Consider the following 17,393-nt stretch of genomic DNA (forward strand, 5'->3'; position numbering starts at 1 on the left):
TGCTTTGAGACAGCTCGCTTAGATGCAAAAGCATGGTGGTCCTGCTAAGAATGATGTCTGCCTCCACAGCAGGCCAACTCTACAGAGTCATACCTCTTGCATAGACATATGGATGGGATCTGCCCTCAGATGGACTGAATAAGTAGTGACTAGGGAAGGTAAAATCGTTGTAAACTCAGTTACGGGTTTGCAAGACCAAAACAAAAAGTTATTTGATCTGGTAGTTATTTTATCTAAACCTTCCACAAATCCAAAAATAAGAGAAGTGATTCCAGCTAAATAGTCTACGGAACTAAAACTAGGGTTAGTTTATGATTAGTCCCAGTATTATCCAACCCACCAATAAACAAGTGATGGACACTGATGAGTGGTTATAGCATTGGTCTGTTTTGGGTGGAAACAGGCTTTTGCACTGTTTTTCTCCTCTGGCAAAAGAGTTCTTCCTGAGATTTCCTCAGAATGGATGGCTTATTCTACCTTGAAAATGTATTTTCAATATGATATTTTCCCAGTTCAAAGGCATTGCTAAAAAACTCGTGTGTGAACAATATGGGTGTTTCCCCCAGACTGTGTTGTTTCTGTATTGATGGCAAGCAAAAGAGAAATGTCAATGCAAAGAAAATTAAACCACCAAGGAGAAAAACATAAGAAGAATTTTCCTTTCCAGCTTTTTTTTTTTTTTTTCCCTTCCCTGTTTTATTATACTTCCATTCAAAGAATCTTAAGGTCTGATTCCAAGCCTGTTGAAATGAATGGGAGTCTTTCCAGTGACCTCAGTGAGTTTTGGATCAGGCTGCTGCTGAAACCCTGTTGTCAACTTTGATAATATTATATGAAATAATTGCAGTGTGTCTGTAGTATTATTACCTTTCAAAAGTGAATGATGTCATCAAAGATCCAGAATCTGAATTCACTGGAAGCAATTTTTGGGTTGTTGTTTGGTTTTTGGTTTGGTTTTTTTTTTCCCAAGTTAGTTTCTCAAAGATAAAAAGCACTAAAAGCTGTGTTAAAACAAGATAAGGATACAAGAACTGAATAAAAACCATGCTGGGTCAGACCAGTCCTGACTCCAGTGGAGCCAACAGCAAGGTGCTTTGGGAAATGTATAAATAAAGGGCATGTTAAAGGCTCCAACCTTCCTGTAGCTTTCAGCCATTTGCAGATCAGAGACTTGCTGGCACGGTTTCGGTGTATTTAGTGGTTCTAACTTGCTTGTCTTCAACAAACTTGTCTACTTTCCCCCTGTAAACTTTTAATATTGGTGATATTTTGTGACAAGAGTTCTCATGATTTAAGTTTCACATACGCATCTTATGAGGAATCCTCCCTTTTTTACTCGTTCTGGTCTTGGCATCTACTAGCTTTCTTTGAAACTCCTACTATCAGGAGTAGATTAAAAAAACATTAAGACAATTAATAAATTTTCCCAAAGACTTGAATCCCATTTTTAGGAGTATACTCAGAAGACTCTTGTCTTAGTTTTATTGAAAGCACATCTTGATGTTCTGGGTAATGTAGTTTTGTAAGACGGAACAAAGATTCCTGTAATAGTAAGCAAACCCCTTAATAACTGAAAGTGTTGATATAGAGGCAAAGAACATGTTAATAAAATTTATTGAAATGACAAAGGAGACACGTAATGATACAAATAAGAGGAGCGTAATACTTGACCTTCACTGCGCATGATGGAGTTAATTGCTTTTGAATGCAATTTTTGAGACTTACTGTAGCTGTTCAGGGGCAAAGGTGAAGAATAATGCCAAGGTAAAACAAAAGATCTAGTGTTTGGGTTCAGAGAAGTACGCAAAAGGATGATGTTTATCTGCAGTTCATCTGAACCTCTTGGGTCTGCAGAACACAGGTGGGGATCCCTAGAGAAAAAGGCTTTCTTGTCAAATTTTGACAGTTCCATTGTTTGCTTTTTGTTTTTCATTAAATGCCACATAAGCTTTCGAATGCTATTTCCTTCCTAGCTGTTAAGGAGAAATTGGGTCACGGTATCTTTTAAAGCATAATAAATATGCTTAGTTTAATTATTATCTTTTAAAGTCAATTAATATTTGAAATAAGAGATACCCATATTTCTGCGGGAACCGATTCATTCCACCACTCCCGGAGACCAAATCCATGGGAACTTGGTCAAAAATAAAACCACATAAGGCATTTTCTGTCGGGTGATCACAGTCTTGTCTCTGAAGGTCCGTTTCATCACTGGGGTTGATTTACCTCAATGCAAAGAGCCAGCAGAAATATCACATATATCTTACTTCGCAGCTAATTTACTGTTCATCCACGTCCTCCGAATAGTGTTGAATTATATTCTTAATAAAAAGCTAATAAAGAAGCTTGCATTTAATTTTGAATTTGTTATATTAATTGTTTTATACACAGTATGATGATAGTGTGTACAAATCCTGCCATCAGCACCTTCTGGAGGAAGGGCAGAACTGTGATGTAGTTCGTATCAGATTCAGTGTGTATCGCTTCTCTCTAATAAATTAATTATATTGTTCCTCATGAGCCGCTTGAGCAAACTGTGTCATCTCAGAGGCTGGGTAAATGAAGCAAGTGGACAGACAGACCTTTTGTTCAGGGCTGGTTTACTTGTTGAGAAGTGATTGCATGTCTTTAACCTGGCAGCTTACTCGCTGCAGCTAGATTTTTGCGACTCGAAAAAGCTAGAAATTTTGACTTTTCAGTACACTGAAAGCGCCGTTGGACATCATGGAACAGTTAGATTTATCACAAAGTTTACTGTAGTGCTGTACAACCTTCTAAACTGAAATATTTCGGTAGTGTGCTTTTTACATTTTCATCAGGCTGTCTAAGAAAAATCACATGAGCCTGATCTAGGACTACGTCTTACCTCTTTTTAATTTCTTCTACCTACCATTTGTAAAAGGCTCTGGCTGACAAGAAAAAAGTCGGAAGTCGTGCTGCCTAAGGCCACTTTTTTATTTGCTAGTTTATGGATCCAGGGTTTCAAAAGGCAATCCTGACTTGCGTTTTCAGAAGCACACCTGGTTTATAAACCTGAGAATCTAGATCTTGCCATAAACTCATCGCAGTTTTGCCTACATGGAGCTTTTACAGAACTGGAACAAATACGGATCCAGAAGGCTGTAGTTGCGTTGAGTTAGACAAAAGAAGATTGTGGTATCTCCTGTGCTATCCCGCTTTCTGTAGTCCCAGTACTAAACTAGATATAATCTGCCCAGGTTTTGAGATGTCTTTAGCAATCTGGAGTATCCTAGCTGTCACAGTGCTCAAATTCCTCATTTTCTGCTTAAAAAAAAAAATAAAAAAATAAAAATAAAAATTGATGGCTTTTGGCTAAAAATTTTGAGTTAGCTCCCCTCTAGCTGTATACACCATACAAATCTAGGAAGGACTCTCTCTGTAAAAGCTAAATAGATCATTTCCAGCTTTTATCATTTTCAGAGCATCTGTCTGCAATTCACTGTCCTAATGTTCCCCATAAATATTTTTTCTAACCAAAAAAACCCAAAATTCTTAACAAGTTTAGTATATCCTGATGAGCTGGGGCACATGAATTGAGTAAAACATTAAGATTACCGTGCTGTCCCTCATTTTATTTTATCTTTCCCTCTTACTAATTTCAGGTGGTAATTGCTGGGTTTTTTTGTAAAAGAAAACAAACTTGAATAATGAGTCATTTATGTCATGTGCTTCCATTTGAGGGAAGAAGCTGGGGATGGCCTTTTGGTTTTTTAAACGGTGCAGGGAATACCTCAAAATTTTTAAATTTTTTTTATAAGTGGCATGTCTTGATCACTAGAAAAAGAGATTGGGCCATCTGTGAATATACTGGGAATTAGACACAGGATCATGTTGTTTTGAAAGTACTATAGTATGTATACTCAGGAGGGCAAAGATTTTCACGGGAGGAAGATATGTATTTAATAAAGATGAGAAATAGACAAGATGACCCAAGAACTATCCGGTTTTCTAGAGTATAATGCCTATTTCTTACGTACTAGTGTTTCATCTGATTCAAGTCTAAGTATATAAAATGGTGGGGTTATACCAACCATGTGATACGAGCTTGCTTCAAGATTATTTTTTTTTTCCTTCTGAGCTAAAATTTGTCCATATGTATTTTCATCCAGTTATAAATAATTATTCCTCCCTTCATGATGATCATGCATGTTTCCTTACACATATATGTACACAGATGCTGGATTGCTTAGCTGGTCTATCTGTTATTGGAGACCAACACAAAGAACAAACCTCAATACTAAAAGAAAGTTATTTTGGATTACAAAGCAAAGAATCCAAAAAATTATGACATTTCAGATTTACAGTTAGCCATGCAATCTTTTCAACTATGTAAAAGCAAATAATTTAATATCTACCGTACTGGAAAGACTCGAGAGAGAAAGCATGACCGTAAGATAGAAATCAAATGTACCAGAGCAGTGTTATCTGAACTTCAACTCATTCTCACCACAATGCTCTGCACACTGTATGCACACCCCATTTACTTTTAAAGATGGTCTTTCCTAGAGGTAGATGCTTGTAAATTAGAGCTGAATGCTGATTTAAATGGAGGCTAATAAGAAATGGGAAATACCTCAGCCTTTTGAGACTTAGACAGCCTGCGTGCCAGTAAACGGGTGGGCATGACACAGCTAGATGCATGTGTATCATTCTTTTCACTTCATCTGATTTGAGTTCCACATGTCACAAAATAGCTGCTTGCTGCTTACCTGCTTCCTATTTTCGTGTTTTCTGTCCCACACCACATGCAAGAATAACTGAAATAGGAAACATTAATAACTTGGTTTGGTTGTTTTGGGATGTCTTTTGGTGATTATATGAAGGATGTAGTTAGAGCTGGTGAGGAAATTGTTCTTTTTTTTTTTTAAAAAAAAAAAAAAAAAAAAAAAAAAAAAGCAGCTTATTGGAATATTTCTTCAGCTATGATGGGCTTTTTGCTTTTAGACCCAAACAAAAACACTACCTACCCACTGTTGTTCAAATCATATCCCGATTTAGAAATCCTTACAGGCATGTTTTTTCCTGGTATATACTTTTACAGATGATGAGCGTCTACAGATTTACTAACTATAGACTGCAGTTTCAGTTATTTCACTTTAGGCAGAGATGAATACATATATAAACTCGACCCTCAGCCACTTCTATTTTAAGAGGTTTCTGTGGTTGTGAACTTACGAATGAAGAACTGTACACATGTACGAGCCAAGCTGTGTCGCTTATTTTCTGTCCCCACACAGTGTCCTTGAACAATCCTTGAATTTTCTCTCCTTATGGTGTTTACTCCTGCAGGTTTTCTGATGAAACACGTCTCCTTTCTAATGTCTTTGCAGAGCTGCCAAGGGTCCATGACCTTTTTAATATTCTAGGTGGTCTGTAGAGGAGAAGGAAAGTGAGAAAAGTAGACTTGACGGCATTGCTTTTCACTAAAGTCTTCCTCTAAGGTTGTGGTCCATGCAGTACAAGTTACATTGAGATGAACTTTGGTGCAGAAATATCATTAAACATATATTAGTAACCGTATACACTGCTGATGGTAATGGTAAAGCACCACTCGCTGAGAAATGCAAGAGTGTGAGTTCCCTGCAGAATGAGCACACATCGGGGCAGTTAGGGTGGTCACTGATGCACTGTAAAGTCACATCCCAACCTGCCTTCCAGTAAACCCTTCGTGTTTTGCTCGTGCCCTAATCAAAACGAACTTAAGTAGCTTTAAAAAACGAAGCTCAATCGCTCATAGAGGTGGAATAATTTATGGAACAAACACAGAGTAGTTAGTCCAGCCTGGTGTTGGAAATACCAGTTTAGTAGAAAAAAATGTTTCCAACTTCCACTGACACAGGTTTCTAACTTATCTTAGTGTTGGGTCGTGTTTTTTTCTTATTAATATTTTCTCCCAGCTCAGAATATATGTGGTTTTGTGCTTCATTACCTGTGAAGTAACACCCCCAAACCATGTCATTCCTTTGCGACTGGCCACATAAACACAGAGAATGGACCCAACTTTACACAGTTTTCAGTCTTGTCTCCCAGCCCTGCCGTTTGCAGCGTGCGAGTGAAACAAATGGAGTAACTGGGCTTTAATAACCAGGTGTCAGGGAGGCGAGGAGGGAAAATGAGGATGGAGATGCAAGGGCTTTTCACAGTGTCTCTCGTTTGCAGAGAGGAGATAGATCTCTGCCACTCCAGCCCTTGCAACCCCTCCTAGTGCTGCCTCCTACATCTACAACCTCGGTTGAAAACCCTTCTGATTTCTTTATGTACAGGAAGTGTATGTTGCTCATGTCAATGATATTCAGAATGGAGGGTTATGCCTAAGGAGCATGCCTGCTGTATCCAACTACCTGCAGTTAATTGAGATAATTAAACAAGGAATCAAGTTGCTTCAGACACTATCTATAGTCCTTCATGCCCACGGGCTACCTCTACCAAGATCCAGGTTGCCCTTTAGACTAACTTAATCTTGTCAGTTAGACAAACTAATTCCCTTCTCTCCAACTACCCTCTTTCACTGATGTGCACCATGAAAAAATTATTTCTTGCTGCGATCATGTTATTTATACTACCCTACTATTACCAGCCTCTTTTTTTTGCTTTAAATACCATAGATATAATTCTTAGTTTGAGTTTATTCTCCACCTAATGAATGTCCCATTTTTCTTCTTCTTTATTTAATGAATGTCCCATTTTTATTCTTCTTTACTTAGAAAAAGGCGTAGACAAAGGATACTATACTGTAGGAGCCAGACTGATCCGGCTAGAGGATAAGGTAAGTGCATGAAAGCTTTTTTTTTTTTTCCTCAGTAATGATATCTGATCTACAGACGTGCAAGATAGTATCTTGGAATGATTTACTTGAGAGTTACAGGGCACCATAATAAAGAATAATATCCTAATTTTTGTAAGGGAGTTGATGAAGTATCATGTGCATGTTGTTCAGCATTAACCATTTGCCTGCCATACAGGTTTGGTTCTTGATGATAAAAGAGGCTAATTTCATGTCGAAGCCAAATCACACATCTTGTGGATAAGTACTGTAAACAGGCAAGGTGTTTGTCACACAAGAATTACTGAGTTAAACAGAAAGGCTAATATCAGGAGATTTTGTAAATAGCAACAGTTGATATCTCTGTTAGTAACCTCGAGGTTCTTTAATGATTACTGCATTTTTTTTTCCACCATGTGGTTATATTCGCATCAATTCTGCCCCTCCCCTACCCTCTTCCCTCCAAGAGTATGTTCATCTTTGTTATTAGAGTTACTTAGAAGTATGTCTAAAGGCCAAAGCTCAGTGAGTCTATTCTTTTAGACCTATTCCAAACATCCTCAAGAGCTTTTCCCATTCAAGTGATGACAAAAATACAAGTTTGCTTAAAACTAGGAACCTATTTCTCTAATAGTTTTTTGGTCAGCTCTCTTACCTACCCCTAAGCACTGGTGTCCCTAGAGCAGTACACTTTCTGTGGACAGTAGCAGCACAGTCGCCTTGCTATGATGTAACAGCCGAGACAAAAGTCCATTTGAATTTAACATATCCATTTGCCTATTTATATCATTGTCTTACTCAAATTTGTCATGCAAAATGTCTTTTCACTTTTTTTCTGGGGAAGTGAGGCGAGAAGAGGAAGAAGACTTTTCATTATTCTCAAAAAGAACTGTGTATCTTGCCAAAAAAACAGAAATTGAAATTAAACAAATACAATTCCACCCTCTCTTGCCTAATATCCAGTGAACATTGCTAGGAAAATATTAGAAATATGTGACACCGTGATGTCAAAGGACATATTTTCTTTGACTTCTAGCTTTCTTGGACAGGGTCAGAGAATCAGCTTCACAGGTAAAGACAAATTATCTGAGTTAACTTTTAAAGTGGATTGGTCCCTTCTGGAGACACGCTTCTTCAGAGTGAAAATGGCTTTTGTTCAGATTAACTTAATTCACTCTAAAAGAGATATATTGCGCTCTAGCCTCTGTATATTCTGTATTGTTCATTCAGATGTCTTGAATATGCAGATATAGGGAAACTCACAGTACAGATTTTAAAATTTAGCAATAACGGTAACTGTGGCAACAGATTTCTTTTTTTGTGAGAAATATTACTAGTATTGTAAATACTTCTGGAAGCAGTTGTTGATGCTCTCTTGACCGCTCCATATTTATGAAGAAAGGTCAGAAAGTTATAAATGTGTCTGGCATTGGTCCGGCTATAGCACAATACGCTGTGGGTTTGAGAACTTTTTATTTCAAAGCCTGTATGAGAGTACTGCAGGGGTATCTTGGTGTAAGAAGAGCAAGAGGAGATGCCAGCGTATGCAGTATATGCTCTGTCTTTACAGCTTAAACCTGCTAGAAAACTGAACTCCAGCCGACTCCCAAATCATTTTAATCAATCCTGCCTTGATGTAAGTGCTTAGAGATGATGAAGCCACATGGTTACACCTTCTCATGTTAAATGTCTGTTGTAAGCATGTGGTAACCAGTCTGAGCAGGGATTCACAACAATGTTTTTGGAACGCGAGTCATGCAAGCTAGAAAACCCCAGTGGTATAGTCATCTTAACTTCATTTAAGCATGATCTGAATATAGTTGGCGCAAGCTCAAACCATTAGTGTAGGCAAGACCTAGCTGCTATTTTATTTGAAGAATTAAACTGTAGCTCTTTAACTGGCCGCATGTTGTATGGGAACCGGTGATTTCTATCTCTGTTTTATTGTCCTGGAGAAAACAAATAGAAGGGAATAAAAATAAGTCATGATATTTTCATAAGTTGACTCTGTAAAAGTCATTCGATCATCACAGCTTCCTTTTTGTTCTCAGAACAAACTACAAATGCAAAATAAAATGCCAGAGTCTGATGGAACCCACAGCATTTGCTCTTTCGGTACAAATGAAGCTTCTTTTAGGTGCACAGAGCTTCATTCTCATCTTCCTGCTTAAGAAAGCAGACACAGCGCACATAAAGGGCAAATGTTTGTTGTGTTGATTTGTTCAGGGTTTTGGTGGTGAGGGTTTGGTTGGTTTTTTTGTTGGTTTTTTTTTGGTATTTGCATCTTTTTTGCACATAAGGCTAAAATATGTATGTTTACATAGTGAAAACAAAGTTAAGCTTCCCAGATATCTCTGCTTTAATGGGACAATAGAAATGACCGCATCCTGCTGTCAAACAGCTTCCCCTAAACTATTTTCCCATGTCTCCTGGGCTCTCCTGCTTTAATAGTTCACTGTGTAGTAGCTGCTATGTGCCCAAATGTGAGACAATATTGGAGTCAGGAAGGACAAGCTGGATTTCAACCTCCGAGGAGAATAAATGAAGCAAGGGCATGTCTGACATCAGGCTCCAGCTGGTTGTGAAAAATGATCTCCCCCTTGGAACTAGAAAACCTTTGGGATCAGCCTCTTCCCCCTGGAGAAATTATTTTAACATTCAGTCACCCAGTATAGTCATGGCAGCCTCCCAACCGAGTGACACATTGGATAAAATGACACATTTTTGGACAAAGGCCAGTTGGTGAAGACTGATAAAAACGCAGCGTGGTTTTGAACATTTCATCTGCTTAAAAATCGGTATCAATGAGCTATAGTAACACCTCTAGCCCGGACTGATCTTTCCCACCAGCATTTTCCAGTTCATTTGTTTCAGTTGTTTCTCCAAAAGGGAATTAGAATGTAATTCACCCATTCAGAGCTGTGTGTTGTTCTGTATAAAGCCATAATTACTTTTTTTTTTTTTAATAAATTTTGAGAGTGAGGGAGAAGCTTACATTTCTGATGGTTAAGATGAACTTCATTTCCTTGAGAGGTTTTCTGTTATTTGAGTTAAAAATTGGGGTTTGCTGTGTAGAAGGGCGTAAGCACAGACCTCTGAAGCGGTTGCTTAGTGATAGATAAAAGCTTCGAGGCAAAAATGTTTCAAAGATTCAAAGATAACAGCCTTCCATTCATGTGGCATGAGCAGCCTTGTCTGCAGCCTCTCTTTTGTGACCATCCTGGCTCCGTATGTAAGTTTAAGGTAACGAGGAAGAGGTAAGAACAAGTTTGCGTGGGATGAAGCATCGTGCAAGTCCAACATAAAGCAGAATTGAAATACACTTGTATCACTTTGCTTTTAAGCGTTGCAAAGCTGACTAGAAAGGGATAAAATGCGTGGTGGCAGTTTCCGGACAATACGTAAAACCCTTTTTGGCAACATCAGTGCTGTGTAAGGCTTTGCTCCTTTCATTCTCATGGCATGTTGCACAGTGTAAGTTTGCCCATAACACTTTTCAACCTTTTTTTTTTTTCTTTTTTTTTTTCCCCCTGAGTAGGGTATAAAAATCTTGTTTTGTTGTGGTCAGTGTAATAACCTAGTGGTGGTTCTTTTCATAAAAACACTGAGATGTTTAGAGAAAGAATGGGGCTTCTTTCCCAACACGTGATGTGTGCCATTTGGCCGACCCTTTCTTTAGTTCGATGGCAGGGTTTAATTTTAAATTGCGGTATGTAGCCATTGACAGATCCTTTTGAAATGTATTAAGAGGGAGATTGGTTCCAAGATGATGTTCTAGAGCTGGCGTTGGTTTCTTTTCAAAATTGTAAACTAATGCTTCTTTATGATGAAATGAGTATTCTTTCTTTTTCTTTTCTTTTCAAAATTAGAAACAAAAATCGTGGTGTGCTGTGCCGAACTGCACGGCAACCTATAAATAAAAACAGGAGAGAAAAGAATCTACAAATGAAAGGTTAGAAGGGACAGCTGTGTTGTCTTTGAAAAAGAAATCTATTAGGTATTTTTATAATTATATGGCAGTCTTCTTTATGTGGTATTTACAGTTATGATTTACGTCCACATTACCATAACTATTTCCATGCTTATAGACAACATGTGATAATGCTGGGAGCCAAAAGCAACCATTTGGTAGCATTTAAAAAATGCAGAAACACTAAGAGAAAACAGGGCAGTAAAGCAGAACACTTCTGAGCTTTATCCATCTCAGTAATGCGAGCCAGAACAAAAGTGTCATCCAACATAAACAAATGTAGAGGTTGGATTGTGGTGGTAAACTCTCTCTTTACCAATTTAAACACTGGTTTTAAACTTGGGAGCCATAAAGATGGGCTCAGAGAGGAGTGATATTTCCCTACCATCTTATTCCTCCTGGATAACAGTGGAGAGATAGATGTTGGTGAATCTGACTCCTGCTGTGACTACATCAGGAGTCATTAAATAGTAAATTATTTATCATGACAGTGCCTACAAGCACCACCATAGTGAAGTCACCCGTCAGAATTTCCATTATAAACCCTTCATTTGTGGGTGGGGTGATGGGCATTACTGAACTGCATTTAAAAAAAAATTAAAATACAATAAAAGGAAAAAAATCTGAAAATTGGTGTGCAGTGATTCAGTTGCAAAGTGAGCATGCTTCATTTTTGAGGTTTCAAGAATATGTCTGAAATAAACCCAACAAATGCAGTTGTTAACAAAAGCATATTTTGGCACTAAGGTGTTTGTGCGTTGTTTGACCCCAGTTCCTTCAAGATTGGGCCATTCCATAATACAAAGCTTTTCAGAAGGCTTTTTGCAAATGTACGTTACGTGGATTTTCTTAAATACTAAAACAGACTGATAGTTCTTAAAAAGTAGCCATTTGAGTTGCACTGCCTTTCCTTCTTGTAAACAGAAAATACATTTCATCCCGGCCCTCTGTGTTTTGCAAGCGTGCGTGGACGCTGCTGATTTTCGGAGTATCTCTTCTCAACACAACCGTGTGCGGATCGATCATTAACGTAGCTAACGTGACTTGCAGTTACGAGTATATCTCTCTGAAGAAGGTGTATCGCTTGTCGTATGTGTTCTCGGAGCCTGCCATGCTCAGTTCAAGGAGATAGACAGGAGGTTCACAGGGAGGGATTCTATGAATGAGTATGTGGAATGGAATGCCAGTAAACCAAGTCAAAGCCTGATCTCGTTTACTCCAGAGCAGTCCAGCACAAATCTATTGATTATGCACCACACCCATGAAGGCATTAAATTTTTATTTTTAAGCTGTCGACTAATTAAAAAAAAAAGAAATCATGATGCTTCAAGCCAAATTGTGCTTTCATTTATGCTAATGGAGTTACTCAGGGTTTACACACAGGTATTAATATAAACTGCAGCAGATTTCTGACACAGCTTTAAACAAGATTCCAGCTCATGGTCTTCACATCCTGCTTAACAGGACTGAACTGACAGAGATGAGGTTTGAAGCAGAAATGGGGACCTAAAAAGTTCAGAATTAATCTGAGTGAAATCATGTTTTTCATCTATTATGACCAAGTGAATCTTTGTGGTATGCCGGGGATTTAAGGCGCCGTAGAACCGAAGTTGTGCGCGTGTTTTTGTACTGAGACATCAAGATGGGTTTTTAATCTAAACACCAAGCGATGCTGATTTAACAGCTTAGTTCTCAGCTGCACAGCTTTTCTACTTTGCTAGCTGACTTTTCAGTGCAGAGAGGAACTATCTCAGCCTGGACTTCTTTTGGCTATCTTTTATGCTCCTCAGAGAAAACTCGTTTAATACGGTTGAGAAGGAAAAGGCTGGCTTTGAGCTGCCTGGTTGTGATGTCTGAATGATCAGGCAAAATAAGAGCTAACTCTGATACGTATTTCCGGCAAAAGAAAATAAGAGATAGATCATATATTCTGAAGCATATCTGAAAGAATCCTGCCTGAATTCTTCCCTGATGGTTCTCGTTATGGAGCCTTACCATATGTGGTACTTGGTAGCACCCTCCTATTATTAAGGTTGTACACCACTTTCCATTATAGAGCTCTATTTTCAGTTGCTTACATCCTTGCCAAACTTTAGCCATCTGGGCTGAAATTCTCCAAGGCAGATGTCTGCCTCGGGCTGAGATTTTTTTTTTTGGAAAATACGTATGTCGGTGTGGGTCATCCTTTCTATATCACAGTAACATGACCCACTGTGAAGATTCTCCCAAAAGTAAACATAAAAATGTTGATGGAAAACACTTGAGCTTCTTCTAAATTTTAGCAAGAAAATTGGACAGAAATGGAATATTATCTGCCAGTCTTGAGACCCAGAGGCCTGATCCAAAACATAGTAAACTCAGCAGGAGGCTTTCACATGGATCAGGCCCTGATTTTTAATGGGTGAGGGAGCAAAGGGTTTTTGCATAGCGAGTGTTTGCCAGCGTGCAGTTCACCACCATAAATCAAACGTTAAATAATTCCAAAGCCCTATAAATGAGCGTGCAGATGGCAGTGTCTGCTCCCCAGTGATTGCGCTGACTGTTGATTAGGATCCAGCTTGAATAGTTTGATCTCGTTTATAGCAGTCTCAAGGATTGCTGTGATTAGGCAGTTGGTGAAGTCTAGTTGCTTTTCTGCTCTCTTGACTGAAACTCTTCTGGCAGAAGCGAAAGCATCCAGCAAACACTGGCCATGACACCTTGGAGCATGCTGGGGTGGGAGGAGGCGAGGGGCTCACAGCCACATGGTGCATAGCAGCCTGAAATCAGTTTGTAGCTACTTAATAAGAATATTACTAAATTTAATAAGAAATGAGAGAGTCACTTGCAGAAGATCTACTACTCTACTCTCCTAGAGGAGAACACACAGATTGACTGTGAATACCAAGGAAAACAGAAACAACTAAGTGATTTAGGGCTGCTGGTAAATAACGGAGCCTTTGGGGGAAGGGGATCTTTCACTGCGTTGGAAATCTAATTCCTATCGATGTGTCCGAGCTGTTTAACCTGCATGGAAAAGGAAATAGCAGCACCGGCCACAAAGGCTGCGGTTGAGGGAGCCTGTCCTTCTCGTTCTTCACCAAAACCTTCCCAGCATCGCAACTGGTTTTAAGTGAAATTGGGAAAGAGGTCATGAGCTTAGACATGTTGATTTCCTGTAAGTTTTAGAGAAAACAAGTGCCCAGGTAGAGCACAGACAGTCTGTTAATCGCCCTGCTCCCAGAAGAAAAGACTGCAGTGTGAGCGTGGCTCTTCTCAGGTGCCAGAGAGTCCAGCCACAAACGTACAGGAAACAAAGCTCTGTTAGTTCTCTTGCTTATGAAGCAATAAAGCAATTTATTTACTGTTGCTGAGTGAAAAAAAAAAATAAAAATGTGTTTTTAACTTAAGAATATTTTTGAGATCTTGAATTATTTTTTTTTTTTGACAAAAAGGCAAATCCTCTCACAAAGACCTTTGACCTGAACTTCCAAAGAATAACAGAAATCAGATTAGCTATAAGTATTTTGCTTCTACCTTTTATAATTTTCAATAGGTTACTCTAAATTGTTCGAAATGATTGGTCATCCTGCTCTCCAAAACAAAATGCTTCTAATTAGAAATGTGAAAAGGAAGTATTTCAACAATTCTTCCATCCTGTTCAAATTTTAAAAAATTTAAAATTATAAATTCATTAAACCTGTCTTTTCTGATGAAAAGCTTTTTAAAAATTGTGTTTTTCTGATGGAAATAAATTTTATTTGAACATTTTTTTTTATCATCTCCAACTGTTGCCGATGTTTAACAATTTAGTTTAGAAAGCTATTTTCAAAATAGTTTGTGTAGCTGTTCGTAGGTAATTATGGCTGTATTCTGCAAGTGCTGCCCTCCCCTATAGATAATTCGAGAATTTTCCTTTGGAGTGTTTCTCCATCTGAAAATGACAATTTGTTTGCAGCAGAACTTTTTTTTTTTAAAGCTGTCACATTCTATGACCATGACTGAAAAGACTGAAAGAAAGGAAGCACAGGCTCCAGCTTCAGAAACCCAGGGTGTTCTGCCAGAGAACCTCAGCCCAAATGCAAACAAGACATAGTGTCCCCCCTCTCTAAAACAACACTTTGCTACTTCGGTTACTAGAAGGTACTGAGATACCATCATACAGGGAGACGTATAAATATGTCACCTAGAAGCACATCAGACAGCATCTAGAGGTGTTGCTCACAGCCTCAAATGCTGCTTTCTTAAGAGTCCGATGCCCTTCTGTGGACGGAGCGATCCTAAACATCTCTCTTTTAATCTTTCTTTGAACTTAAAGTGCCTGTCAGTGCCCGTGAAGTAAGCTATCTGCTGTCACATCGGGCCACAGCCAGCATTCTCAAGTTTATGATTGTGATGCCATCAGATATCTTGGGATCACGGGGTAACTGAGCATGGAGAGGGGAACCTCAGGGAGGCTCTTTAGTCACTGCAGCATCCCACCATCTCTACTCTGGGTCTGGCACATTTGTCTAGTAATACCGTGCAGCATGTAGATGAAGAAATAATGACTAAAAACATGCTGTCAGGCTTTGGTCCTGTTTAAGGAGCAGCATTAAGTACCAAATTGGCAGGTCTCTGAGTTTCTGAGCCCACAGCTGAAGTGCACATATGGAACATGGCAGTGTCTTGGGCCTCAGCGTTCTCAAAACCTGAAAATTCTGTCATATTTTCTCTTCTGGAAAATGCTAACAAAAATAGGAGGCTATAACTGATGTAAAAAGGACTAATTTTTTCAAGAGGTGAAGCGTGCTGCTATGTCAGGTAAAGCGAGTTTCACAGGTACAGAAAGTGTCCAAAACGGTGTCGTTTGGAATGCGGGCTGGGACAGGGCCATGCTGTTGCTGCCCGGTCAAGGTGAATGTCTCCTGAATCTCCATCTGGATTCAGGGTCTGCCTCTTGAGGAGCAGAGATTACAGGCTATCAGCTCTGCAATAATATTACAAGTCTCCTACTACTCTGCACGTTTCTTAAAGCTTTGGTACCTGGAGACACGCGATTAGGTGAAAATTCTTAAAATTGCTCATTTCTCACCCTCGCTGTGGAGATACTCATGAAAAGCAGGAACCCTAAAGCCTCAAAACTCAAAGAAAGAAATAGGAGGAACATAAAATGTATAGTGTGTATTTAAAATGTTAGGCTTTTTAAGGCAGTCTGGTTGTACCGATGGTAAATAGCTCCAGCAGACTCTGACTTATATTGCTGCACCCTGTCCAGGGGAGGCAGAAAAGCCAGCTGAAAGGCCAAATAAATGCTCAAAACTAGAACACTCCAGCCTCTGTGTCACCGTAAGTACATCGCCAGCTGCACCGCCGTTAGGAAGTTTAACATGAGTTCAGGTATCTCCCAAGCAACAGGCACTGTCATGAGGACATACCCTAGGAGGCAGCAGAAGCCCATGTTCTTTCGCAGCAATTCAAAAAAAAAACCCTAAATTTCCTACTCTGCCTTGCCATGAGCTGCCTCTTAGTGTCAGTTTTGTTGCTGACTTTTCAAGGTGCTCAGCAGCTGCAGCCTTTACAATGCTTTGCAGAGCTTGTCACCGTATGTATCTGGGGAGTTTCTGAAGTCACAAGCAGCAAGTCTTCTTGCCTGTGAAGAGATAAACGTGCAACCTGTAAAGAGATTGAGTGGGTGTCATGCGAAGAGCATTAATATATTCGTGCGGCGTCCAGTTTGCCTCAGTATTTGCAGTCAAAACAGAAGAAATAGCTGTGTTCTCTGCTCTTGTTTCAAAAATCTGTAGTACCGTAGAAGAATGATGGTCCTTGATGAGTACTCAGAAACTGAAGCACAATATTTTTCCCAACGCCACCACACATACCTGAAATTAGTCTGAGCAAGCCAGTTAGAAACCACTTTTTGAAGGGCACAAGGACTATATCCGAAGAGCGTGCTCACCGTAGAGCCCAGTCTGTAAGCATAATTATCATCTAAATCTTCAGAAATGAATGGCTAAGTAGGCAAGACCAAAGTAATGTCCTTAGGATAGGCATTTCTGCGCCCCCCTTAGCTCTGACCCACCCGATAAATTAAACTGCCCTGGGGTACCAGTGTGTGCGCTGCAGTGGGGGGAAGGCAGCTGTGAGGCTGGGGAGGTGGCTGGAAGAGGAGGTCCAGGCAGGACCATGAGGTTGAGGAAATGGTGGTTCGGCAGCAGAGAAGGATGGAGGGGAAACATGGAGTCACTCTTGCTGGATGTAGAAGCTGCAATCAAGTTAGATTTTTCTTAATGGATTTTGGAGCCTGGTCTCCAAATCATGCTTCAAGCCAGGTTTTGTTTGAGCCTGGTCCTGCAGCCTTGCATGACTCTACTCTAGTCAACATTTTTTTGGGTGTATTCTACACGTTAACAGGGTGTGCAGTTGTACAGATGTGTATACATATATATATATATATATATATATATATAAAATTTATATTTTTTTATTTTTGCATCTACATTATCTTTTTTTTTCTGGCTATCTTTTTCATTTTATGCACTTCAGCCTCCATTTTTTATAGTCTAAAGCACTTTCAACGCTCTATGAATACTGAATGTTGTTGTTATTTCTGAATGGAGCTTGTGTTAGGTGCTCTCAGCTCTTCTGAACTCATCATCCAGAGGGGGGGGGGGGGGG

General features: G+C 39.3%; 1 protein-coding gene across 1 annotated transcript in view; it reads left to right on the forward strand.

Moving 5' to 3' along the window:
• LOC113490642 (potassium voltage-gated channel subfamily KQT member 1-like) overlaps window positions 1-17,393 on the forward strand; it is a 479,623-nt gene that overhangs the window by 270,180 nt on the left and 192,050 nt on the right. Inside the window, 1 exon segment of the mRNA XM_026867187.1 lies at window positions 6,726-6,787. Coding sequence (XP_026722988.1) covers window positions 6,726-6,787 — 62 coding nt within the window.

Source organism: Athene cunicularia (genome assembly GCF_003259725.1).
Source record: "Athene cunicularia isolate RWA chromosome 1 unlocalized genomic scaffold, athCun1 chr1_part2, whole genome shotgun sequence".
NCBI lineage: Eukaryota > Metazoa > Chordata > Aves > Strigiformes > Strigidae > Athene > Athene cunicularia.